This window comes from Ctenopharyngodon idella, chromosome 1, assembly GCF_019924925.1.
Source record: "Ctenopharyngodon idella isolate HZGC_01 chromosome 1, HZGC01, whole genome shotgun sequence".
NCBI classification, from domain to species: Eukaryota; Metazoa; Chordata; class Actinopteri; order Cypriniformes; family Xenocyprididae; genus Ctenopharyngodon; species Ctenopharyngodon idella.
In genome coordinates, this window is record NC_067220.1 from 3,162,535 (window position 1) to 3,188,509 (window position 25,975).

The 25,975-nt window shown below is 37.2% G+C and overlaps 3 protein-coding genes across 15 annotated transcripts in view; 2 read left to right on the forward strand and 1 right to left on the reverse strand.

The window, feature by feature from the left end:
• Window positions 1-5,904, forward strand: part of LOC127508133 (zinc finger protein OZF-like) — a 99,294-nt gene extending 93,390 nt beyond the window's left edge. For 7 of the 8 annotated variants that reach the window (XR_007928705.1, XM_051885924.1, XM_051885917.1 and 4 more), the window contains one exon: window positions 939-5,053. Coding sequence is in view for 7 of the 8 variants with exons in the window: in XM_051885924.1 (XP_051741884.1) it covers window positions 939-2,092 (1,154 nt within the window). In the remaining variant the exon portion in view is untranslated. Of the gene's footprint in view, window positions 1-938; window positions 5,054-5,692 lie in introns of those variants that run through there. The other variant, XM_051885970.1, reaches the window with a different exon arrangement.
• On the reverse strand, window positions 4,806-12,961 carry LOC127508422 (basement membrane-specific heparan sulfate proteoglycan core protein-like). Its single transcript, XM_051886310.1, has 9 exons — window positions 12,831-12,961; window positions 10,708-10,854; window positions 9,887-10,021; window positions 8,808-8,986; window positions 8,290-8,476; window positions 7,012-7,122; window positions 5,911-5,979; window positions 5,200-5,466; window positions 4,806-5,051 (listed from the first exon to the last, which is right to left on the reverse strand). Exons 1-9 carry the CDS (start codon window positions 12,874-12,876, stop codon window positions 5,047-5,049), a joined length of 1,146 nt encoding a protein of 381 aa, XP_051742270.1. The 5' UTR covers window positions 12,877-12,961; the 3' UTR covers window positions 4,806-5,046.
• A 5,429-nt stretch (window positions 12,962-18,390) lies between these two features.
• Window positions 18,391-25,975, forward strand: part of LOC127502457 (NACHT, LRR and PYD domains-containing protein 12-like) — a 41,745-nt gene continuing 34,160 nt past the window's right edge. For 2 of the 6 annotated variants that reach the window (XM_051876128.1, XM_051876380.1), the window contains exons 1-7: window positions 18,391-18,535; window positions 19,278-19,454; window positions 20,459-20,578; window positions 20,743-22,620; window positions 22,996-23,169; window positions 23,325-23,498; window positions 24,345-24,391. In XM_051876128.1, the coding sequence (XP_051732088.1) occupies window positions 19,348-19,454; window positions 20,459-20,578; window positions 20,743-22,620; window positions 22,996-23,169; window positions 23,325-23,498; window positions 24,345-24,391 (2,500 nt within the window). In that variant the 5' untranslated portion in view covers window positions 18,391-18,535; window positions 19,278-19,347. Of the gene's footprint in view, window positions 18,536-19,277; window positions 19,455-20,458; window positions 20,579-20,742; window positions 22,621-22,995; window positions 23,170-23,324; window positions 23,499-24,344; window positions 24,392-24,477; window positions 24,657-25,975 lie in introns of all 6 variants that reach the window. The other 4 variants (XM_051876043.1, XM_051876298.1, XM_051876464.1 and 1 more) reach the window with 3 other exon arrangements.

A 25,975-nucleotide genomic window follows, 5' to 3' on the forward strand; every position in this document is an offset into this window, starting at 1 on the left:
TGAGATTTGAATCTGTGGCGGAAGAAAGTAGTTCTGCACAAAAGAGGGTTTTAAAGACACTCCGTTGTTATTTCTTATTTATTTACACACTCGTGCCGTCAAACTGTTGTATAAATGCAATATCACACTCGTAGCTGTGCGATATATGGCTGTATATCAGAATGCTGTGATTACCTATGGCCGAATCACAGCCTAGCTGATATACAGCATATGCAAAGCTACCCGTGTGATACTGCTCATTTAAATCACACACAGGGTACGTTTACATGTCAACAGTGTTCTAAAAAATGGCAACGTTTTTTTGTTGTACGGGTGAAAACATTATCAAAACTATCCCCGTTCACACGGATCTCTGAAAATAACTAAAAATGCTGTATTACGCATGCAAGACAATTAGTTGCCGATGTCACTTTGTAAAGAAAGATTACGCGCCTGTGCTTACACATTGTTTTACAAAGAGCACTTGTGCCTGACGGACATGCCTGTCCACCTTATTTTTACAGTTTACTGCACTTAGATAATCTTCTCGTTATTTCCCTATAGCGGCTAATAAATTGGAAGGCTCGCACATTCACAGAAAACACTTTACTTCCGCATTGAAAAATAAAGTGGATAGACTAAACACGTAATACGCATGTGCATGCCGTCATCGTTTTTACAGAATCATGTTTCTGCAGTTTACACAGAGATGACAACGGTATCATTTTTAAAAAATTGCACTCTGAAACCCATTTTCAGGCCACCAAAACTTTTAACACTCTAATGGTTCCCATATGAACACAGAGCGGTGTTAATTTAACACCGGGGCTAACTGTGCTGCCTTTGCAGTTTGATAACCGCACTAAGACATATCAATTTAAATTTTATTTTGACTGATCATTCAGCTCTAGAAGTTATAGAAAATGTTAGATATTTTATGCCCATTATGTTCCTTTCAGATAACAACACTGGTTCATCTTCTGATGGAGAAACTGCCTCTACATCCAAAGAGCGACAGACAGTGACAGACTGTGGAAAAACATTCAGCAAGCAGGAAAATTTAGCGAGACGTGAGAGAAAACACTCAGAACAGATAGACTTCACCTGCAAGATATGCGACCTCAGCTTTCCTACTTATGTAGAGAGGAAACTTCATTCAAAAGAGCACACCGTGAAGAAGGAGTTTCGCTGTGAACAGTGTGGGAAGGATTTTTTCACCACTCCTTATAGTATGAGAGCTCATATAAACACACACAGTGAAAAGACTTTACAATGCAACGTGTGTAACAAATATTTCCGCACCAACCAACATCTTTCAATGCATAAGAGAATCCACACGGGTGAAAAGCCGTACCAGTGCCCTCACTGCGAGAAGAGCTTCAACCAGAGACCCCATCTGAAGAACCATCTACTCATGCACACCAATGAGAGGTCACACCAGTGCCCTTACTGCGACAAGAGTTTCAACCAGGGATCCAAACTGAACAACCATCTACTCATACACACTAATGAGAGGCCGTACCAGTGCCCTCACTGTGAGAAGAGCTTCAATCTTGGATCAGCTCTGAAGAAACATCTACTCGTACACTCAAATGAGAGGCCGTATCAGTGCAGTGAATGTGGAAAAAACTTTACAAACTCAGCTTCTCTGAAGTTACACCAAAAAATACATTCTGATTTCAAACCGTATCAGTGTTCACACTGTGAGAAACGTTTCTATCATTCGACTCACCGGAAAACCCATGAGAGGATTCACACCGGAGAGAAACCGTACCTGTGCTCATACTGCGGGAAGAGCTTTGCTAGTCCATTTTATTTCAAAGTTCATCAGAGAGTTCACACTGGAGAAAAACCGTATCGCTGTAGTGATTGTGGGAAGGGTTTTACTAATGCAAGTGGCTTACAAATACATCAGAGGACTCATACAGGAGAAAAACCTTTTAAATGCTCAGATTGTGACAGGACATTCACTCGATCAAGTGACCTGAAGATCCATACGCGATGGCATACAGGAGAGAAACCTTACCGCTGCTCCTTTTGCGGCGAGAGATTCTCTTTTAAATGGGGATTTCAGAGTCACCAGAAGAAACACACTGACCCAGAATCATCATAGCTTCATCAATTCATTAAGTTGTGTAAAAAAAACACTTTGCAATGTTATTTTATGTATGTAACAAAAAAAAAAAAAAAAAAAAAAAAAAAACCTAAAACTAGAATGTCTGTAGAACATTATTTACTGGGTAGAAATTAATCCTCTGGATGAAAGATTCACTGTAATGTACAAAAATTATTCTCGTTTCTTCATAACATTAACATTAATGTCTCTCAGCATGCGATCGCGAACTCAGTTCTCTTTTACGTCTTATTGGGCTTGAATGTTCGACAACGCATGCGTTCATTTACCAGTTATGTCTCAAGTGAAAGCTAGCAGTTAGGTGTAAACCATATATGTATCAGTATAACGGATCTGTGTGTTTGGCCTAAAGCCTGGAACACACCAAGCTGGCGGTCGGCCGTCAGGCAGGTTTTGTTCGTCGGCCGACTAAGTTTTCTCAGTGTGTTCCACACCGTCAGCTGAAGTTGGTCCTCGTCGGCTTTTTTTCGGCCTGATTCGACATGTTGAATCGGCGTCGGCGCTCGTCTGTCAGTCGGGCCATCTGATCATTCTGATTGGCTGTTCGGCTACTGCCACCTGCTGGTACGTAAAGGCATTTCTTCTTACGCAGGCACAGAACAGACGTGCTACTTGGCCGTCAGGTGACAAGCGTTGGTTTGGTGTGTCAGGGCGACTTTGGACCCAGACGCTGCCGACATGAGCAAATCCCGCAGTCTGCTTTCGTCGCCACTAGTTCGTCGGCGTCGGCTTGGTGTGATCCGGGCTTTAAAGTGACAGCAGCCTAATATACCTACCTGCTGTTCTTTGTCATTAATGTGAATCAAAGGATAGGAAGGTGAATGTCCTTGAGTGACCAAGCCCTGACTTAAATCCGATAGAAAATCTGTGGATGGACTTGAAGAGAGCAGTATTTAATCAGGGGACTGATGACTTTTCCAACCCTGTTATTCTAGTTTTTTCATTTTTAATAATCCTCCAGAATGTTTTTAAGTTAGACTTAATTTATTTTATTTTCCTTGGTGTAATGTGACAAAAGGTAAAGATTTTCACATGGTATGATGACTTCCTGTAGGCACTGTATATCGTTATTGTGAAATAAAATCTCATATTGTGATGTAGGAATTTGGTCATGTTGCCCACCCCTAATTATCAATGTAGAAAATGCTTGAGCTGCTTAATGAAGTTTGGAAACAGACATGCAATGTTTTTTCAGGATTTTGAACAGCATTTATTTATATTTAATATATTGCCATCAAGTCTGGTCATGAAAACGTAGTTGACATCGATATATTCTACACTGAAAACATATCAAATGTCTAGTAAAATCACTCTAAGTATGGTAAAAAGGTTCAATCGGATCAAGTACAGTAGATTATTACATCATTAGAGTGTGTAGCGCTGAAACCCTATTGTAATTGTTAAAATTTCCAAGGATCAGCATTCTCTCCTAAAAGTGATCGGGCAGATCAAACCGTTAGTCATAGAGACTTGAAACTTTGAGGGCTGGTAGTACTCACACCGTCTACAACATCACCAAGGCTCGCCCCATTCAGCTTTACAGGGGCGCTACAGCAGCCAAAAGTATGAAATGGCTCATAACTCCTAAACCCACAAGTGTCTTGTGTCGTTGGAATCTTGCTCATCTGGGTAAATTTTGGGGGATTTTGTATTTTTGGAAAACCCTACTTTTGCAAAGTAGTCCTAGGTTTTTGACCTGATTGGAACTAAACCAGTGCAGCGAGATTCTCTGGAGTCTGATTGTCAATAATTATCAGAAAAATAAGCTGAAATTTCGATTTGAAACGTTTGAAGTGGGGGGAGTCACTTTTACTAAAATGGACTGAATGAGATATTTTCACCAAAATCAGCACACCTATGTAAGAGCTCATTCTGTGGTTGTGTGAAAAAGGACACGGTGACTGGCCACTTGGTGGCGCTATAACAGGAAAAAACATGAAAATGGCTATAACTACTTCATCGTTTGTCCAATCAACTTGAAAATTGGCACGTAGTGTCTATGTCCAAGGTGCCATGTTTGTCTAGGAGGACATTGAAGTATCTAAAAAAATAACATGTCCGCCATTGGCCAATGAAGATTGAGCAGCTATCAGAAAATGTCAACGGAGGCTGATCGGAATGAAACCCGCTGGGCCTGTTTTATTCACGGCCCTACAGGTCTGTGAGAAATTTGAAAGAAATCAGGCACCGGGGGGCACCTTTGCATTTTTGTATTGTTTATCGCATGACTTTTCCATATGCCCACAACATTCATACCACATGGTAGAACTCCTCATTCTGAGCAACTTTGCCTCTAGGACCGCCTCTGTACATTGACTTGTTCGTTAAATACTGGAGGTTATTTCAAAAACCAACTTTGGCGAACTAGTCCTAGGTTTTTAGCTCAACCTCAATAAATCTCCTATGGTAAATTGCCTGTATTGACTGTAAGTTGTCTTTCCATCTGTGATCGAGATGGTTACAGGCTTGCTAATTAAAACATTACGCATGTGCTTAAAGGCCTTAAAGTGCTTGAACCCTAATACTTGCTGCTCGCAGCTGTATTTTTTTATTTTTTTTTTTAAATATTATACACTGCCAGTCTTAGTTTTTTTTTGTAATGAATTTATTGTGGAAATCCACCGGAAAATATTTATTTTTTCAGTAAATAACTCCCCGTTAGCAGACAAAACAGTGTAAACACACAGTCCTCTGATGGTGACCTTCATTATGTTTATTTGACTTGAGTGCCAAAGTTAAAGCATCTTTTCTACTGTGTCATTTCAGAAATATTCAAAATAGCAGAATACATACAGACAAAACTGGTGTTCTGAACACCATAGCAAAACATCACGTTTGTTTCGTCTTTGAGCTTCATCGACTTGTAGGTCTGAAGTCTTTCATGTCCTCATAATTAATGGGCAGATTTTTACAATCAGCAGGATGGTCTGTAATTAAGCTGTTGGTAGATAAAGACAAAGGAGAGAGAGTTGAAACGAGCATTTAATGATATAAACGTTACTTTACCTACTTAATGGAGTCCTAGAGTTTTCCAGAGCATTTACTTTTGAAGAACATTTTAAAAGTCTTCTCAGAGTTTCACACACCTCTCACAATGACTTTGGTCAGTGCTTCGCTGGATCCCACGTGATTGGTCGCCACACATTTATACATCCCGCTGTCTGACGCTTTCAGTCGAGCGATCTTCAGCAGACCGTCTTTGGTGGACTCCGCCCCTGCTGACATGGAGGCTCCGCCCACACGGGTCCAGCGGAAGCGGATTGGATGAGTGCCATGAGCGAGACACTGCAGACGCAAGGCGTCGCCAGGACGAAGGACAATCTCATCCGTCAGTGTGGTGGCATACGGAGGCGCTGAGGAGGAGACAAGACAGTTAATGTAATATGAAGCATAACTCATTGTAAAATGAGCGATGTTTCTCGACTGTTTACACACAGGCTCTTTCACCCCGATCCCTCACTGCGCCTCAGTGATCAGTCTGTGCTGCTCTGATTTAAAAACTCAGTTGTATTCTTCTTTAATTTATGTGAAACTAAACTCACCCCTGATGCTTTTTGCTCAAATGTGACTCTCTTTCAGGTTCAATTTGGCTGCTCAGGATCTGCTCAAAGTTCAGTGACCGCAGCTGATGTGGGTTCAGCTCAGATGTCTGACAGTATCAGCCTAAAGTCAACATTTGCCATCTACATTGACCTGTGACCAGCTCACAGAGCTCACGCATGAATTCTGATTAAAATGTAAATGTCTGTCGGTGACGACAAGTTCAGCAGTGATAAGAGTTTATTTCTGTCACTCACAGTCCACCTCCAGCTGCACGTAGGCCTCGCTGAAGCCCGCCGCATTCGTGGCGTTACAGATGTACTGACCTGAGAGAGAGAGAATGACACTGAAATGACTGATAGTCTGTTGTTACAAAGAAGTTCAATCATACATTTTTTATCATTTTATTATTTTCTTTAAGGTTAGTCAATCTCACATCAGAAACCTGCAGAAGTTCAGTATCAGAGTCATTTTTGCAGTTTCCTTTAAATAAATGTGCCTTTTTAAAACTGGAGTTTCACAGCTAACAAAAATACATTTTAAGAACAAACATTTTAAGGAAACATTACATTTTATCATTCTTCAAACATTATGGGAACATTTAAAAGTTCTCTGAACGTTCTGAAACACGTAACATTTAAAAAATATTAGATGAACTTCCAACCAAAACTTTTCAGAAAAGCATTCCATGAATGATGTATAAATAATGTTTTTGTGCTGACGTTTTGTGAACATTATTAAAGACAAGATAACGTTGAACAAACACTATTAATGTTAATGGAAGAATGTTTGTTCATAACTTTGAGAGAGCGTTCTGAGAACATTCCCTGTTAGCTGGAGTTTGACATGACTTTGAAATTTACAGTATATTTCATAGCACAGTGTTTATTCGAGAATGCATGTAAATATATAAGAAAACTTGAACTAAATTGAGCTGAATAATGAAACTATTGTCTTCTGTAGAGCTGCTTTACACCTGAAATGTATTTGTTTCATGACTGAAGAGTTATGCAACATTAAAGGTACACTGTGTAAGTTTTTTTGTTTGTTTGTTTAAAATTAACCACATTTTAAACAATAAATCAGTACATCATTAATCCTTCCAAAACTTGTTTTTAACTGCTGGAGGGCCAAAAGTTACACGGTGTACCTTCACTACTGTTATTTCTTCTTTATTGCTTCAAAGCTGCTTTGCTTTAAATAAATGTGACTTGACTATACACTTAAAAAATGTGTAGAAGCAATTTCAGGCAAATAATTACATTTTTTTTTTTTTTTTACAACTTTTTTTTAAGCAGTAATATTAGTTCAATATTCATCCCATATATAAAGCACGCATTCACTCGCTCACTCTGTACCTGAGTCCTGTCGTCCCACGTTACTGAGGGTCAGACTCCCTCCGCTCACCCTGTGCTGCCATGGCAACGGCGCCCGCAGCTTCGACCAGGAAATGACCGGAGTGGGTGAACCTGAGAAAACACAGAGGGATTATAATGAGATCATGAATTCACTGAACAGACTTATGGGATGCTGTAAGCTTTCCCTCCAAAAAACCTGTTCCCCTAAAAACGTCATCCATCCTGACTTGACATCCAGCAAACGGCGTTTCTGATTGGCTAAAACAGTGTGGGTCACATTCATTAATTTGTGTTTCTGTGTAAAAGAAACAGATGTGACATGTCACATGCTTTTACAAAAAAAAAAAGCTAACAGTATCTTTAAATTCGGTATGAAAATTTACCCTCTCTATTTTATGAATGCATGTTATTAATCTTATTGTGAACGATTCATCTATGCATATGTTTATTTTTTTATATTTTAAATTTTTTGGCCCTCATAATTTTTAATAAAAAATGTACATTTTCAAAAAATGTCATATTTGTAATCGCATTTTTTTTTTTTTTTTTTTTTTTTGGACCCAGGGTTATTATAGTTAACAAAAACTAAAACTATTAAAAAAAATTGTTCGTTGAAATAAAATAAAATACAAAATGCTAAAAAAAAATTGTTTCAGTTAGTTGGCAACGGTTCTCATTTCCGTGTAGTTTGAAGTACTAAAATTACTCAAACTAAAACTGAAATAAAAATTAATAAAAACTACATAGACTTACTTTAAAAAAAACACAAACTAACGAAAATAACAAAACACAACTAAATTACAAAAACAAGCTAAAATAAAATGAAAACAAAATATAAAAATACAACAAATTCATAATATTAACTGAAAACTATAATAGTATATTAATGATACTAAAACAACACTGTTTTGGTCTCGCAAAATTAATCAACAAAAATGTCCGAGTTTTCCAAATTTTTCATATTTTTAATCAAAGGTCACCTTTAATTTTTTTAAAACGTTTTTGACCTCGTAATTTTGAATAAAAAATTCAATATTTTCCTAAATTTGTTCATATTTTTAATCAAATTCCACTTTTATTCATTTTTAAACATTTTTTGTCCACGTAATTTTTAAACAAAATGCCATAACTCAATCTGCGTTTTTAAATGCAACGTCCACAACGTATCCCTACAAAATACACAAGAATAGATCTGCCGCTACTTACGTTTCATCACAACGTTAAATGTTAAACTGATGCTAAGTTAGCGATGTTCAATGTTCCTGATAGTGCTGTTACCGGTGGCGTGGCAGTGCATAGTGATGCTCTGACCCTCCACAGCCGTGAGATCTGTGTCTGTAACTGAGGCCTGTGGAGCCGAGGCCCCGCCCTCCAGTTCCAGCTCCACCCGCCCCTCAGCAAGCCCCTCCCTGCTCTGAGCACGGCACACAAATACCCCAGCGTCCTCTGCTGCCATCACTGTCACCTTTGGGAGGCAATTGAGAGAGAGACGTGGCAAAAGCCTGTGAATGAATCCTAAAATGACCCCTCCACCTCCCCAGCTCCACCTGCCTAGATCTGCTACAGGATTGATGTATGTCCATTTATGCAGCAGCAGCAGCAGATCTTACATGCTCACAGCAGTGTGTCTGTGTATCTGTTAGCAGTAGCAAGTCCATACTTGCTCTGCAGCAGCAGCAGCAATAATCAACAGCAGCAAATCTAGCAGCAGACCAAATACACTAACTGCATTGTTCAATAACATGCTATAACTATTCCAAGAGTTATATATTTAACTATATAAATATATTTCACACCTGTAGTGATGCGGTGGTGTCTGTTGTCGAGGAAACAAGCTCCGTCTCACTTCCTCCTTGCTGTTTGAACCAGCTGATGGAGGGGCGTGGCTTCCCCGAAACGCTGCACTCGAGAGTCACGCTCTCACCCGCTCGAACCGTCAGCGGCCCGGACGGCGTCACGCGCACCTTTGGAGGCTCTGAATGAACCAACAAACACTCATCATACAGGTGACTGATAGCTGAAGAACTCACTTGATTTTTATTGTTATTATTTTGTTTTGTGTTTTATTTAGTTTTAATTGTTCATATATAACGTTTACTCCATTTATATCTTTTGTTTTCATTTTTATTTCATTTGAGTATTACTTTCAGTTTGTACCCACTACATCTCAAAAAGGACCTTTGGTCAGATGTTTGACATTGTTTTATATGTCAAAAACACCCTTCTGTTGTAGTCGGGTAGTTATTTTGACAGAAAACACTAGTAAAGCGAAGCCCGAGAGATTAATTAAATCAATCCTGGAAATTAAGAAACAAAAGTAATTTCCTCTCTGGTGTCATTTACATTTTTACACATATTATTTTTATAGCTTTTGTTCTTTGCAAATTCCAGACTTTTTCTTTTAGTTCATGATAATATATGTTTTTACTGCTAGATTTGTCTTTGGGATAGTTTTTGGTACTGATATTTACATTGACTGGAGGTACAATGACAGAAACATTGGCTATTTAAAGTCCCCATGAAATCAAAATGAACAATTCTTATTTTTTATTGAATATTGCAGTGTTTATAATAAATGATTTATCGGTACACATCAGTATTGTGTTAAATTCATGTTCCTCATAGTCTTGAATCAGAATATCTTCTCCTCTCTCTTGCAGCATCTCTTCTCTGATGATGAGGGCGGGGCAACCTGTCACTCACATGAGATCCACCAATAGCAAACCACAACCATCCAATCAATTCCCCACAAACAAAATCAAGCCCCGCCCTACAAGTTCAGTTTCACTCAATATACATCACTATAGGGAAGAAAAGACTAGAGCACCTTCCCTTCCATGCCCATGTTAACAGGAGAGAAACACACTGGACTCACGTCTGATGCTCAGGTTGGTCGTGATGGTGGATTTTCCCTGTGCGTTGGTTGCAATGCAGCGATACCCGCCCTGGTTATTGAGACGGGCATTGGCAATGGTCAGGACGGCACCATCAGGTCCAAGCTTAACGTTATCTGCAACAAAATACAGCAAAACAAGTAAATTCATTAAAGCCATAATCTGATCTGTCTTTTTACTAACTAAAATGACATTACGCTCTCTAAAAAAATGAAGGTTCTTTATTGTCATCAATGGTTCCATGAAGAACCTTTAACATCCATGGAAACTTTTCATTCCATAAAGGTTCTTTACGGTTCCTAAGATTATTGAAATGTTCTTCACACTAAGATAAAAATGGTTCTTTTAAGAACTGATCACTGAAAAGTTCTTTAGGAATCAAAAATGGTTTCTATGAAAATGTTCTTCTTTTGCATCGCTGTGAAAACCCACTTAATTTGGTTTCTTATTTATTTATTAATTATGCTTCATTTAAGTACCAACTTCATCTCAGATGTTTCTTCAACAATATAACGCAACTTGTTCTTATTCATCAATTTGATGAGAAATGTTTTGATTACAGACTTTGGTGTCTTAATTCTGAGCACATACTGAGATACTGTTGAGATGTTTCTTCTGAAACTCTAGAAAAGACATCAAAGGGTCTTAGGGACACAGAAAGATTTTTAAGGAATTTTATGTTCCGCATCCGGGTCAAAACTGATAGAATAGAAGGGTTAAAATTGTGTTTTATCCATTTTTCCCCCAGTAAATTGTTTTTTTTTTTCATATTTTTCTCAGACGGTTAGCGATGTGAACGCACCTCCCAGCGGCTGGTTGTTGATCCTCTTCCACTCCAGCTGGACGGGCTGTGATCCGCTCGTCACGCGGCAGTGAAAACTGACGGTCTCGCCGAGTTTAACCGCAGCTGTTCGCGGCCGGACGGAGACAACAGGACTCTGACCACATACTGACATGAGTACACAACATACATGTTTGAGTCAAACACAACATTTCACACCTTTCAGCCTATGACTGAATGCCTCTTACTGTAAGTTACATCAGGGGGTTTCGATCTTTTAGAGGCCACGGACCATCAAATGTGCGACCCCATCCTAATATTTAAAAGGCAGCTATATATTTACATGTATATTTAAAGACCCAATATATACTATAGTCAAGTCACCTTTATTTTTGTAGTGATTTATACAATAGAAATTGTTTCAAAGCAGCTTTACAGTAGTAAACAGGAAAGTAACAGAGTTAATGATCCCAGAACTGTACATTTCTGCCACATGGACATTACTTTAACACCGTCACCTCTGATAACAGATTACTCTTAATATGTGGAAACATGCATTTTCTGTAAAGCTGCTTTGAAACTATATGTATTGTGAAAAGCGCAAATAAATGTAAATTAAATTAATTATGCAAACTTCATCAAATATGAGACAAAATATACATATTTAAAGTATTACTTGAAAAATATTTAGTATATGTTAAGTTTGTTTTTTACTCGCTATTGTACTGTATTGTTAAATGTATTATTTATTTATTATTGTTTTCTTATTTATTTTAATTTTTAATATTTATTTATTTTAATTACATTTTATTTGTATCTCACAAAAGAGGATTAGGGCCAAGTAATAATAATTTAAAAAAAAAAAAACATCTCGAGATTAAAGTCGTTCACTTTCGAGAAAAAATGTCAAAATAAAATGTTGAGAATAAACTCATTAAATTTTGAGAATAGATTCATTATGTTACTCGAAATTTAATGAGTTTTTTCTCAAAACACAACTTCATTCTCAAAATTTAATGATTTTATTCTCAACATTGTATTTAGACTTTTTTTTCTCTAAATTTAATGTTTAATCTTGCATTATAATGACTTTATTCTCGAGATGGTTTTATATATTTTTTATTATTGCTTGGCCCTAATCCTCTTCCGTAGTATGCTTATTAATCTAATTTTTATTATTTATTTGAATTAATTAATTTATAATAAAATATTTATTTCATTATTCTATTTTTTTCTAGACTTTTCCACAGTCCCCCGTCACTTCCCTGTGGCCCCCAGTTTGAAACCTCTGAGATAGACGACATGATTCAGAACATCTTTTTTGTTTAATTTCAGATTTGTCTGATTTCATTTTCGAGTCTTTGTCAGATGAACCCTTTGCTCTCGCTGACCTTCTGTCCAGCTCTGGTAAACAAACACAAGCGAAAATCAAACACATTCTGTTTTTAGGACAACAGAATCACTTCATGAGCAAACTAAACCAGTGAGTGTGATCTGATCTCATTTAATACATTTATTTATTATCAGGATATCCGAAAGCAAAGCTGTGACCACATTATCTTATTATATTATATGTCCCACAAAGACTACATCACAAAAAGAAAGAAAACAGAATGACACAACAGTGACGAAGATTTGCAAGTTAATGCACAAGATTATTACAACAGAAATCATTGAAAAGATTGAAACTAGCATTTGAAAATATATTTTCATTAAGAAAAATAAAAACAGGAGCAAAAATACAAATAAAAAATTTGCTGTCAGTGTTGGACGGTGTGATTTAATCAGTCTCAACAGCCTGACTTTTGACTATCACTGTATTTTGTCAAAAAATCAAAAAACAAAATGATAAAGAGAACAATGAAGAAAAGCCAATTAAACAAAGCAGCCATCTGACACACAAAACAACCAATCATATCTCATAAAGTGACATCAAATGTGTGGCGCTGCATTATAAGTGAACACTGAACACTGCTACTGAAACCAGATGAAACTGAAACAAGATGCAAACAAAATATATTTAGGAAAATTAAAACTAACTTAACTTAACTGAAAATACAGCACAAAAGTTTTCATAACTAAAATCTTGGGATTTACACCTAAAAAATGTATTTAAAATGAAAGAAAGAGAGAAAGTGCTTCACCTGCGTGCAGGACAGAGAGAATCAGCGCTGCGGTTCGGACATTCATGATGAACTGGAGATCTTTCTCTGTCTGGATCACTGTTTTACACTCCTCCTCTCTCTCTATCACACAATCTGCACAGATATTCCTCCTATCAGCACACACACACACACACACACACACATCACAGAGAGAGCTTATCTGTTTTATTGAACTCAGTGTGGCATCATGATAACACTCTGAATGTTCAAAATGTCAATTTTTTAAAAACATTTTTTCTTGGTTATATGAATGTTAAGGGAACATTCCATTTTAACATTTTGCAAACATTATGGGAATGTTACTTTTGAATGTTCTCTGAACGTTCTGAAACAAGCAGTAACATTTAAAAAACTGTTACATCTTAACGTTTCAGTTAAAATAGTTCCATGAACAATGTATAGATAATGTTTTTGTGCTAATGGTTTCAGAACATTATTAAAGACCAGATAACTTTAAACAAATGTTCTATTAATGTTACTGGAAGAACGTTTGTTCATAACATTGAGAGAACCTTCTGAGAATGTTCCCTGTTAGCCAGGAAATTATATGCATGAACCACATGGAATGTTAAGTGGTGGAGACAGATTCATAACGGGACTAAATAATGTCCTACTTCACATCAAAACATGCCAAACATGCAGGCTAATTATATTAATTTAGGAACCACAGAAGTTTATTCAGAAGTGCAAAATGTCTTCTTGTAGGCGTAATGTTTAGGTTCGTCTGCAGTAATTATAATTCTCTTTATACAAGAACAATAGTGGTCTATGGTGTTTTCACTGGCTAAATAAACATTTAATGTGTTTGTTTGTGGAGACTGAATGAAACTAAACACAGAAAGAAGCAGATATGCACAGAAGAACCTGAGAACATGTGATGGTGTTTCTGCATGGAGGTGTTTGTTCTGCTGCAAAAGTTCAAAACACCCTAGAGAACATAAACCAGCAATACTTTTCGATTGGAGATCTTAAATAGTAATTTTAAGCAAACACGTTTTAGCACATAACATTAGAATGAATTCATCAGTGTTACAATAAAACAGATTATCTATTAATTTAAACATTTTTCTGAATATGTACAGCCACCCAGACAATATTTCATGGCGAGGTGAATGTAGACATGATAGGGGTTTGAGGTATATATTGGCCCTACACGGGTTTATCCATGGGTTCAGTTAGCCTCAGTATGGACTAATTCAGATAGGACCAACATGGAACCCATGATCAAACCTATATCTCAAGCACATATCGTGCCTACATTGGCCTCACCATAAACAGAATCTCAGTAAAAAACTACATTGAACCCCCATAAACAGCAGCCAGAACATGACTGCACACTTTACACATTGTTAATAGAGTTTGATTACTCACCTAAACCTCAATAAACCCTAACAATGAATCCTAATGTGCACATGTTCATGTGTTTATTAATGGTTTGGAGAATAGCAACCCTAATTTAGTAAAATGTACTGAAATACAATTTAATAAGATGAGTGTTGAACTGTGTCTGATCTGGTGTTTAAAGAGTTTCATCATCTGCAAACAGAAGTCCAGAGTCTGACTGTGGGCTTGTGAGTTTGTGTTTGTGATCACATGGGCAGGACTTTAAATCAAGGGGAAGAGCACATATAAACAGAAATGATTACAGACGCATTGCATGATTCAGCAAAAAGATGCTTTAAAAATGTTGCCACTTCTTTGTCAGAGACCTTCTCAGAAAAATCTCAGAGAGAAAAGTTACTATAAAATTTCTCCTCAAACTTATTGAGATAAGGGTGATCGTTATCGATGTTCATTTTTAATGTTATCATTATCGGCCAGATCAGAAAATTTGGACGATATATTAAAGCCGACACTGATCAGGCATAACATTATGACAACAGACACTGAAGTGAATAACACCGATTATCTCTTCATCACGGCACCTGTTAGTAGGTGGGATATATTAGGCAGCAAGTGAACATTTTGTCCTCACAGTTGATGTGTTAGAAGCAGGAAAAATGGGCAAGCGTAAGGATTTGAGCGATTTTGACAAGGACCAAATTGTGATGGCTAGACGACTGGGTCAGAGCATCTCCAAAACTGCAGCTCTTGTGGGGTGTTCCCGGTCTGCAGTGGTCAGTATCTATCAAAAGTGCTCCAAGGAAGGAACAGTGGTGAACCGGAGACAGGGTCATGGGCGGGTCAAGATTCATTGATGCACGTGGGGAGCGAAGGCTGGCCCGTGTGGTCCGATCCAACAGACGAGCTACTGTAGCTCAGATTGCTCCAGAAGTTAATGCTGGTTCTGATAGAAAGGTGTCAGAATACACAGTGCATCTCAGTTTGTTGCAAAACTCGTAATTTTTTCCATTTTTAGTTGAAAATAGTGTCCTCTTAATTACACAAAAATACACTAAGGTTTTTTTTTAACTCTACTTCTAGAAAATGAAGGATAGAGAATGCGCATAAGGTGTGTTATGCTTTTATGTTTTTAATTCATTTATGAAGCCACTGTAAACTTTAGCGTTTCGTATTATATTGTTATATTAACATGCTATCATATTTTGTGGAGTTAGATTATTTTGTTGTAAAGAAAAAAGCCTGACAATGTCACTGCTGAATACCTGCAAGTATGTTGGTATTCTTACACACCCACAACTCGTAAACTCGGGGCTCAAAGAAAATCTGTAGTTTCTCACTGGTATTTATGACTTTGTGGTGTCGTTCATGTGCATAAAAAACGATCTAACCGAACTTACTTCCTAGGTCTTTGTGAGGTCTGAAATTAGGAAAAACTTGTCTTAATTTGTGTTTAATTGGTGCATGTTGTTAAAGTGCAGTTCTGTTTCTACTTCATTCTGTCTGCAGTGGAGATGCACAGCCTGTCTTCTGTTGCTAGTCAGATCTTCAACTTCAACTTTATTTTATAAAGTTTTTATCATTTTTTTAATAAAGGTCTGTCTGACTGATTTCACAAGGTATTCCTTCATCTTAAGTGAGATACCAGTCCAAAGGGAGTGTAAGTTCAGGTTAAAGGGCACTGCAGAATAATGCTGCGTTCCAGACAGATCGATCAACCTCGACCTCAGCGAGATGCTTCATTCGATGTCACTTCCAAGATGGCGGCAAGTCCTGCTTAGCATAGCATAGACCTTATGTCAAACGTGAAAACAAACTTTAACATTAAGTTTATAATATGACACCATCACTTTTGCTTTCATCAGCTGTTTTCAAAGCAAATGGAAGCTTTTTAACTATGTTTTTTTTTCTGTTTTTGCCATAATTGACACAAAACTCAAAATGCTCTTGTTGTGTCATGGCGACATCATGTGGTCAACATGAACATGACGTGTGATTGACTGCAACTGACTGAGGTGACAGAAGTGGGACATTTCAACTTGGATGTTCTCACATCTGACCTCGTCTTGAACGTGGCATGAGGGCACATCGATACACATCGGCATTTAGGGGTCCTGAAAATGCTAACTTTTGAAAGTGGGTTTCAAAGTGCAATTTTTTAAAACTGATACCATTATCTGTCTCTGTGTAAACTACAAAAGTGCCAATTTGTGAAAACGGTGATGTCTTGCACATGCGTATTACGTGTTCAGTCTATAGGTGTTTCTTTACAGAGTGACATCGCCATCTACTGGCCTGGCAGCAGATTACAGCGTTTTTTTTAGTCATTTTTGTGGATCTGTGTGAACGGGGGTTGTTTTGACATTGTCATCTGTACACGAAAAATGCAAAGTAAACATTTTTTCCATTTTTAGTACATAATTGTCGTGTAAATGTACCATTATTACGATGTTGTGAAACAGATTAATTTGCGTTTTGTTACTGATTTAGTTACACACTTGTTCTGAGTTGTTAATCATCCTTCTGTGTATTTATAGTCTTGGTTTTGATTCATTCTTTGTCTGTTTCCGTCATGCTTAGGGTTGGATGTTCCATTCCTGTGTTGTATGAAAGATATATTCCTGAGTTTGTTTTTCTTTTGAGTTTTGTAATAAAAATGAACTACCTTGACTAAATCCAGCTCTTAATTTTCACCTTGCTGCAACCACATGATGACAGGTAATCAGTTGGTAATTTTTATTTATTTATTTATTTTTTAAACAGGCAGTCAAGAGTTGTCAGGGCAGGAGAGGACACACGATGACACAACACACAAAGGAAGTTTCACAGGTGAGAAGTAACATCACAAAGAGTGCATTGTAATAAATTTTTACATTGTATAAAATAAATCCATATGGAACTGAATTGTGGACTGTAGAAAAGAATAACTAGTGTGTGAATGTGCAGGTATCCATTACTGTATTTCTGGCTGAATTTGTTTTTTATTTTATTTTTTTTCCCCTTACGGTACATTTAACAGGATATTATTTACTTTACCTGACACGTTGTTGCTGTTTTTATTTTTTATTTTTTTAATATTTTTAATATTTATTTTTTTTCCCTGTGTTTTGTCAAATTTTTAAGGGTCAGATCAGGTGAAAACGGCTATAAAATTGCACATTCACTGCCTGTCACATCTTTATAGTTTATATTCTTTATAGTTAATATTCAGGGCTGAGAGATGCAGATTAAGGTCTTTGATTAGTTCAGCAAGTGTCACCTGATCCAGACGAGACATTTCACTCTGTCTGTGACAGACACACACAACGTTAAACATTCAGTTCATGCATATTATCAATTCGTTGTAATTACTACTTTCATTTTTTAGTATTTTTTTCTTTTAGTATTTATGGATTTCAGTGCAATGAGTCACTGTTAGTTGTAAATCATGTTTTATTTCAGTAAACTGTGGAATGAATCTCTATCACATCACACTTCATTAGGGCTGTTGTGTGAGAGTGGATTTAAACAGTACTTTTAATAATGTTCTCTTAAATCCAATATGTCTGTGCACATCTGTTGATAAATATGTGTGTTTGTGTATACAGCATGTGATCACTCATCAGTGTGTTTGTAGTTTGTTCATTTCTTGTTCAGAAAGTTTTTGTTCAGATTGTTCAGAAGTGTGTAGTTGTGTCATGTTTCCTGCAGGAGCCGCCAAAGGCTTCAGTTAATGTGCTGAAACACGATCTGGAAATGTGACCTTATGAGACAAACCTGTAAAACTGCTATTGAACACAAATCCAACAGTTCCCAAAACAAACCCTACAAAATATTATACACTAATATTCAATAAATAACAATCATAAATGAAACACAGATGGAAGAGTTTAAGACAATTCTTCAGTTCCTGGAGAAGGTTCAGGAGGTGTAATCTGATCATCTGTTACTCATTAAAGAAAGAATTTTCTGTTACGTTTAATTTCTTATTCATACTATTTGTGTTCAGTTACTGTAGCAGCTTAAAGCAAGTGGCGCTCACTGCAGAGCCAGATGATACCCAGCTCTCTCTCTCTTCACGTAATGGGTGTGTAGAGCTTAACCTAGTTATGATTAGGGATAGGGTTATGAGTAGGGTTACGGTGTGACTGGACTTTCAAGCTCAGCCCCATTACATTCCCACTCAACTGATAATGTGATGAAGCCCAGCACCTTTAGAGAGAGTGTGTTTGTTGTCATAACAGGAGATATAAAGGTCAGCAAAACTCACCTTGACCAGATCACTTTAAAAGGAAAGTAAAAGAAAAGACTCCATTTCAAGGATTTAAGTCTGTCACTGGATATTTGAGTGGCGGCATATTGTGGTAAGTTCAGAATTTATTCTTCATGTAGTAATTTATGTAGATAAATTATTTACACAGTTTAATGAGCACAATATCTTATTACAATGGCAGGTATGTCACTGATTAAAATAATTTAAATAAATCACTTCTGATATTTACTCAGATGTTATGTAATATTATTAAATATTTTAGACTGATAGTCATTTTATACAATATATCCTGATGTTTCAGGATCCTGTGATGTCAACAAAAGGATTTTGTTGATATTTGGCAGTAAATTGTAATTTCACGTCAGGACACTGTCTAATGCAGAGTCGTGTCGTGAACATATATGCTAATAATCACATTGAAAACAATATCAATGAACCAATGATTGATGATTTTCTTGCACAAACAGCAGAATATGATATGCGTGTCCTCTCAAAAAATAACTGCCATTTTTATAGTTAATAGTTAAATGTAGCTACATTTTCTCTGTGGATTAATGCAGCAGTTCAGTTGGCTTTTCCCATCCCTCCAATAAAAGTTTGTATTTGGGTAGGAGACTGAGCTCAGACCAGTAGTTTGGGACTGTTTTAGTTAGCTATAGTGGATTGAGCAAGAGCAAGTTTGAGAGTAAAATCAAAACATTTTTCATTGGACAGTACACAATATCAAAGAACTCCACATTCACTGCACAAAAATATCCAAAGCTACTGATAATAGTGTCTATTTATCTTTTTCTTTTTAACTACCTTTCTACCATTGTGTTTCCACATAAAAGGTCTGCAGTCACACTCTTTTTGAGACACAAGATCAGGAGGGCAGCGCCTCAAAGAAGGAAGCAAGACACTATGTCTGAAAAAAGTTCTTTATCTCCTGGATCAGACTGTGAATCTTCAAGTTATAAATCCATAGACAATGTTTCCCTGGCAATGAATGCAGTGACCTCTGACCCCAGGTATGACATTAGACATTTGTGATCTTGCCAGATGTTTCTATCCAAGATGACTCTGTAGCTCAAACTGCATAACGGCTCTAGCAATGCCAAGGTTTAATTTCAAAGGAATACAAGGATTTATATAGTGTATGTCTTGAATGTACTGTAAGTCACGTCACTTTGGAAATGAGTGTCTGCCAAATTAATAAATGTAAATACTCAGTGCAGTCCAGAATCCTCATCACAGAAACACACATAATCGCTTTCCCAAAGCTTCACTTTCACTGTTCCTCACTTTTTCTTTTCACTATATTTATTCCAGTCTATACTAGGTGTGGGCGATCTGATCATTTTATATCATGATCAATGTTAAAGATGTCCACAATCTACTTTTCAAGTGAATTGCTGAGACTGCGTCCTATTTAAGTCCGTATCCATGCAGTTGGCATGACTGGTTGAAGTTATTAACACATTAGAGCGATAAAGAAACAGAGATGAATGAGAAAGTAAAAAGCAGGACTTTCTTCATATATATATATATAACTGTCAAATACAGACAAAAATGTCAAAATGGCAGCCTTGGCGAGTGTTTTCATAAACACAATCTGTTAAATCTAAAGTGAAAGTAAACAGTTGTGAGAAAATCAGATGTGTCAATATATTATATAATTCATGCAGGTCTTAAAGTGACAGCCGCCTAGCTGTCATCATGTTTACTTCTGACTGTTTAGTTCTATAAGATTGAAAACTTTTTAATTAAATTACTTAGGTTAGTATTAGTAGTTTTTACTATTCATTGAAACCAACATGAAAAAGAATCTTTATAAGATCATGGATCACGATCCTGTCTGAAAAAATCATGATATAATATTTTTCTGTTATCATCCACCCAGTCTACTTTGTATTACAGCACTTCCCATGCTATTGAATGACTTTGTTGAATTCTTGATTTGTAAATGTAAATCTACAGGCATTCAAGATATAGAGTATGTGTACATTTTTTTTTTTTTTTTGTCTTTTGTTAGTATCAGCAAGAGGCAGAGACAGAGATCAGAGTCTCCAGAACCCAGTGGTGTGTCTCTGAAGAGTAAATGTTCCATGATGCACCCTCATTCATTCAGTGATGCTGAGACTTCTAGCTCTTTGTTAGTATAAACTTGTATTTGCTAATTTACTGTAGTGCATCGCAGATGAATAATTATTTAAGAAGTTCAACGAAATAACGCTAATGTGATAGCTGAAATATTTCTGATGGTCTCCAATTGTCAATGTAATCGCTGTCATTGTCTTTTTCCTGCTCTTTATTCAGCAAGGAGGAGATACATGAGATTATCAGATCTGCGTCCTCTACATCCCACTATCAGACTCACATCAGCACTGCAGCAGTCCTTCAGATACACACACTAGTGACTGGAGACCTGCAGAAAGTCAAAGACCAACACAAAACCAGCATGAAGAACAAGTATGAGAGATTATTTGAGGGAAACAAACTCCAAGAGAATCAAACCCTCCTGAACAGGATCTACACACAGCTCTACATCATGGAGGGAGAGAGAGAAGGAATGAATGAAGAACATGAGGTTTTACAGATGGAGAAAACAGCCAGAACACAACACTCACAAGACACTCCAATCTACTGCAATGACATCTTTAAAGTCTCACCTGAACCAGGATGTGAGGAGAAAGACCAAATAAAGACTGTTCTTACTAAAGGCATCGCTGGAATCGGAAAAACCATCTCTGTGCAGAAGTTCATTCTGGACTGGGCTGAGGGAAAAGCCAATCAGGATGTAGATTTCATGTTTGTGCTTCCATTTCGAGAGCTGAACTTGATCCGAGATCATCAGTACAGTCTTCACAGACTTCTGCTGGACTTTCATCCTGAACTTCAAGATCTGGACTCAAAGATTTATGAGGAGTGTAAAGTTGTGTTGATCTTTGATGGTCTGGATGAAAGCAGAATCACACGGATGTTTTCAGATGCTCAGAAAGTTTCTGATGTGACTGAGACTTCATCAGTTGGTGTGTTGATGTCAAACCTCATGACAGGAGAGCTGCTTCCCTCTGCTCTCATCTGGATCACCTCCAGACCAGCAGCAGCCAATCAGATCCCTTCCAAATACATCAACCGTCTGACAGAAATTCAGGGATTCAATGAGCCTCAGAAGGAGGAATATTTCAGGAAGAGAATCAGTGATGAGCATCAAGCCAGCAGAATCATCTCACACATCAGAAGAGCAAGAAGCCTCCACATCATGTGCCACATACCTGTCTTCTGCTGGATCTCATCCACTGTGCTTCAGAAGCTCCTGAAAGAAGATCTGAGTGCAGAAATCCCTCAAACTCTGACTGAAATGTACATCCACTTCCTGCTGATTCAGATCAACATGAGGAATCAGAAGTATAAAGAGAGAGATCCAGAGAAACTCCTGCAGTCCAACAGAGAAGTGATTGTGAAACTTGCTGAAGTGGCTTTTAAACAGCTGATGAAGGGCAATGTGATGTTCTATGAGGAGGACCTGAGAGAGAGCGGCATAGATGTCACTGATGCCTCAGTGTATTCTGGGATTTGCACTGAGATCTTTAAGGAGGAATCTGTGATTCATCAGAGGAAAGTCTACAGCTTCATTCATCTGAGCACCCAGGAGTTTCTTGCTGCTTTCTATGTGTTTTACTTTCATATAAGTGCAACTATGGAGGGACTGAGGAACTTTGCTTCAGTACAAAATTTGCTTAAAGGAGCAGTAGATACAGCCATTGAAAGTGAAAATGGAAACATGGATCTGTTCCTGCGGTTCCTGCTGGGCGTCTCACTGGAGTCCAATCAGAGACTCTTACAGGATCTACTGACACACACAGAGAACAGCTCAGAGAGCATCAGGAGAACCACACAGTACATTAAAGAGAAGATCAAAGATGGACATGGACTCTCGACTGAAAGATCCATCAATCTGTTCCTCTGTCTGCTGGAAGTCAAAGATCAGACTCTGTCCAGAGAGATTCAGGAGTTTGTGAAATCAGACAAACACTCAGAGAAGAAACTCTCTCCTGCTCACTGCTCTACAATCGCTTACATGCTTCAGATGTCAGATGAAGTGCTGGATGAGCTGGACCTCAAAAAATACAACACATCAGATGAGGGTAGAAGAAGACTGATACCAGCTGTGATCAACTGCAGAAAAGCTCTGTGAGTGATTAATAAATGTTACAATGAAGAGTTTCTGAAAAAATTACAATTGTTGTGATAACTTTTACATCTAACATTTTGCTTATTTTATAATGTCTTTTTACAAGAATGAAGCACTTTTGATATTTTGTTCCATGTAAAGCTTCAGTAAAAACTTTTTTTGCTCAAAGGACCTTGAACTCTGCATTTTTTTGGTGTGCGATTTCCTTTTTCTACTCATCTTGCTTATTGACTGAATCGACGCACCCACATATATATATTTTTGTATTTATAAATTGGTGCAGAGAAATATTTTTTGCTCAAAAGAATGAAGCTGACATCATTGAAATCCTAATTGTAGAATGTATATAAAAATATAAATCTCATTTCTTTCAGTCTTGCTGGCTGTAATCTCACTGGACAGCATTGTGAAAGTGTGTCATCAGCTCTACAATCCTCACACTCTGTCCTGAAAGAGCTGGATCTGAGTAACAATGACCTGCAGGATTCAGGAGTAAAGATTATTTCTGATGGACTGAAGAGTCCAAACTGTCAGCTGGAGATACTGAGGTTTGACTTTCACATTAAGTCATTCATATGTTGATCATTATTTGAAGGGTAGGGTTCCATTCTAGCTTCAAAACAACCCCTATTTACTGCTATGGGATTGTAAATGATCAGTCTGTTGATGTGCCTGTAGATGATGAAACTGTGTGTGTCTGTAGGTTGTCAGGCTGTATGGTGACAGAGGAAGGCTGTGGTTATGTGTCTTCAGCTCTGAGTTCAAACCCCTCACACCTGAGAGAGCTGGATCTGAGCTACAATCACCCTGGACAATCAGGAGTCCAGCTGCTCAATGACAAACTGAAGGATCCAAACTGCTCACTGCAGATACTTAAGTATGTAGGGTACAAGTTAAGAACTCTAAACTTTGCTTTGAAAGTAAAATTATAATTTCTTCTTCTGGTACAACTCATCTCCTCATGTAATAATTGAATCCTTATTCTAACTCACAAAATGTATTTGTAACATATTCCTTATTGGCATTTTATATATTTTTACAGTAAAAGTGTAATATTGGCAGAAAGTGTTTGCTAAAAAAAATATAAGAGTGGTTACCAACCCTGGTCCTCGAGACCCCAGCACTGCAAATTTTAGATGTCTCCATAATTAAATGCTCCTGATCATCAGCTCATTAGAGGAAACTCCAAGGCCTCGGATGGGTGTGTCAGATGAAAGAGACATCCAAAATATGTAGTGTTGGGTGTATTCCAGGACTACGGTTGGGAACTACTGAATTATAAGATGTAGATTTGGTTACTAAGAATTCGAAGATGGTAGAGACACCCATATGGTGTTACTTGTAGGTTTCATTTGGGATGCTCAATCCTATTTCTGGAAATCTACCTTCCTGCATTCAGCTCCAGACCCATTCAAATAAAAAATGTACAAATGAATATTAAATAATGTGTTTTATGATTATATGCATATATCAAATCGCATTTAGCTCCTTTAGATGCTCACCAGAGGTTCAAAAACATGACAGCAAATTTTTCTTATAAGTCTGTTCACTAGGGCCTAAAAACACTGAGATATTGAGACATTCGGCTCTATGAAGCTGCTTTGGAATAATTTGTGCTACACAAATAAATATGACTTTTGACTCTTTATATTAATGGGCTGTACAAGAATAACTATTCCAACTACTAATGATTCTTTTTGTCTACGTTTGTGTGACTTTCTAGTTTGGATCATGGAGGGCCCTTCTGGATCAAACCAGGGCTTCAAAAATGTAGGTTTTTCCACTTGCACACTCTCACACATTTAATGATAACAAATGAGATTAATAAATTGTTTTATCTGTCATCTTGTGTTCAGATGCCTGTGATCTCACACTGGATCCAAACACAGCACACACTCAACTCATCCTGTCTGAGGGGAACAGAAAGATCAAATATGTGAAAGATCATCAGCCGTATCCTGATCATCCAGACAGATTTGCTGATGTTCCTCAGGTTCTGTGTCGAGAGAGTCTGACTGGACGCTGTTACTGGGAGGTTAAATGGGGCTCTTGGGCTCGTGTAGCAGTGGCCTATAAAGGAATTAGCAGGAAAGAGACTGTCTGTAAGTTTGGATACAATGACAAATCATGGTGTCTTTTCTGCACTGGTAATGGATTTGTTGTCTGGCACAATAATGTCAGCAATAACATACCAACTCATTTACCACAATCTAATAGAGTAGGAGTGTATGTGGACGTGTCGGCTGGCACTCTGTCCTTCTACAGCATCTCTGACACACACACACTCACACACTTACATACATTCAACACCACATTCACTGAACCCCTCTATGCTGGATTTAAGGTTTTTGAGTCTGAACTGTCTCTGTGTCAGATTTAATAACAAACACAGGCTTAAATGCCAAGGTAGTGTGAGTACAGATGTTGTAACACTGAATATTTCCCTTCTCATGGAAGTTGCACACAGATGATGACAGTATGCACATTCAGACTGTAATGGGGGCAGTTCTTAGAAAGTCATTTTGCTATGATAAAAACATCTAATTTAAAAAAAAAATGCCATTTTAATTCAACAGTGTGCAGAACAGCAAAAATCTACTACTGTACTCAGTCTACACTCTTTAATTCACTCTTTAATTGTGAAAAACCAAGAATATGCTATTATAAATGGCCAGTTTTATTACATAGTAATGAGTCACTAAACATTTCCACTCCCTCCATCCTGAATTTAATTTATTAATTGTCTGCAAGAATCATGCACCACTGTGGCAAATCATCATGAAGGTCTTATGTATTTACATCTGTATTCATTAATTTTCATCTATTTTATGTATTTATTTAATAATACTTTTAATTGTTGATTAAATAAAAATAATTAAATAAATTGATTAGAATCACCAATTAAATAAAATAATTACACTTATTCTCTCTTATTTCACCTGATTAGGTAGGTAGATCACTGAATTTCAGTGTCTCTCTCCCTTCTTCTCTTAAGACAGAAGGAAATTTAAAAGCTAGAAATACACACAAAAGGAACAATGGTATTTCTTTGCCAACATTTATTGTATATAATGCAAATTAAGGTTAATATTATGAAATAATGTAACTACAGTTAGTAAATGCAATTTTTTTTTTTTTTTTTTCATGTAACATTTTACAAAAATGTGGTAAAATACAAATGGTTAAAAAAGTACTAAATCTAAGGTAAGAGGGCACAGTGACTGAGGTGGCCCTCAAATCATGTCATAAGAGCTGTGGTTTGAGCAATTCAGAGTCACTGAGATCCTCCTGTTTTCTCAGAATTGTGTGTGAGACAAAAGTGAATTAACTGGTTTCTCCAAATGTACCGTTACT

Bases quoted from the DNA above. Each gene is read 5' to 3' on its own strand.
- LOC127508422 (XM_051886310.1), bottom strand. From the start codon at position 12,876: ATGAATGTCCGAACCGCAGCGCTGATTCTCTCTGTCCTGCACGCAG. The intron at 8,987-9,886 runs GTGAGTCCAGTG...TGGTTCATTCAG, and splicing joins GACCAACCTGAGCATCAGAC to AGCCTCCAAAGGTGCGCGTG. The intron at 5,467-5,910 runs GTGAGTGACAGA...TCTCCTCCTCAG, and splicing joins CGTGCAGCTGGAGGTGGACT to CGCCTCCGTATGCCACCACA.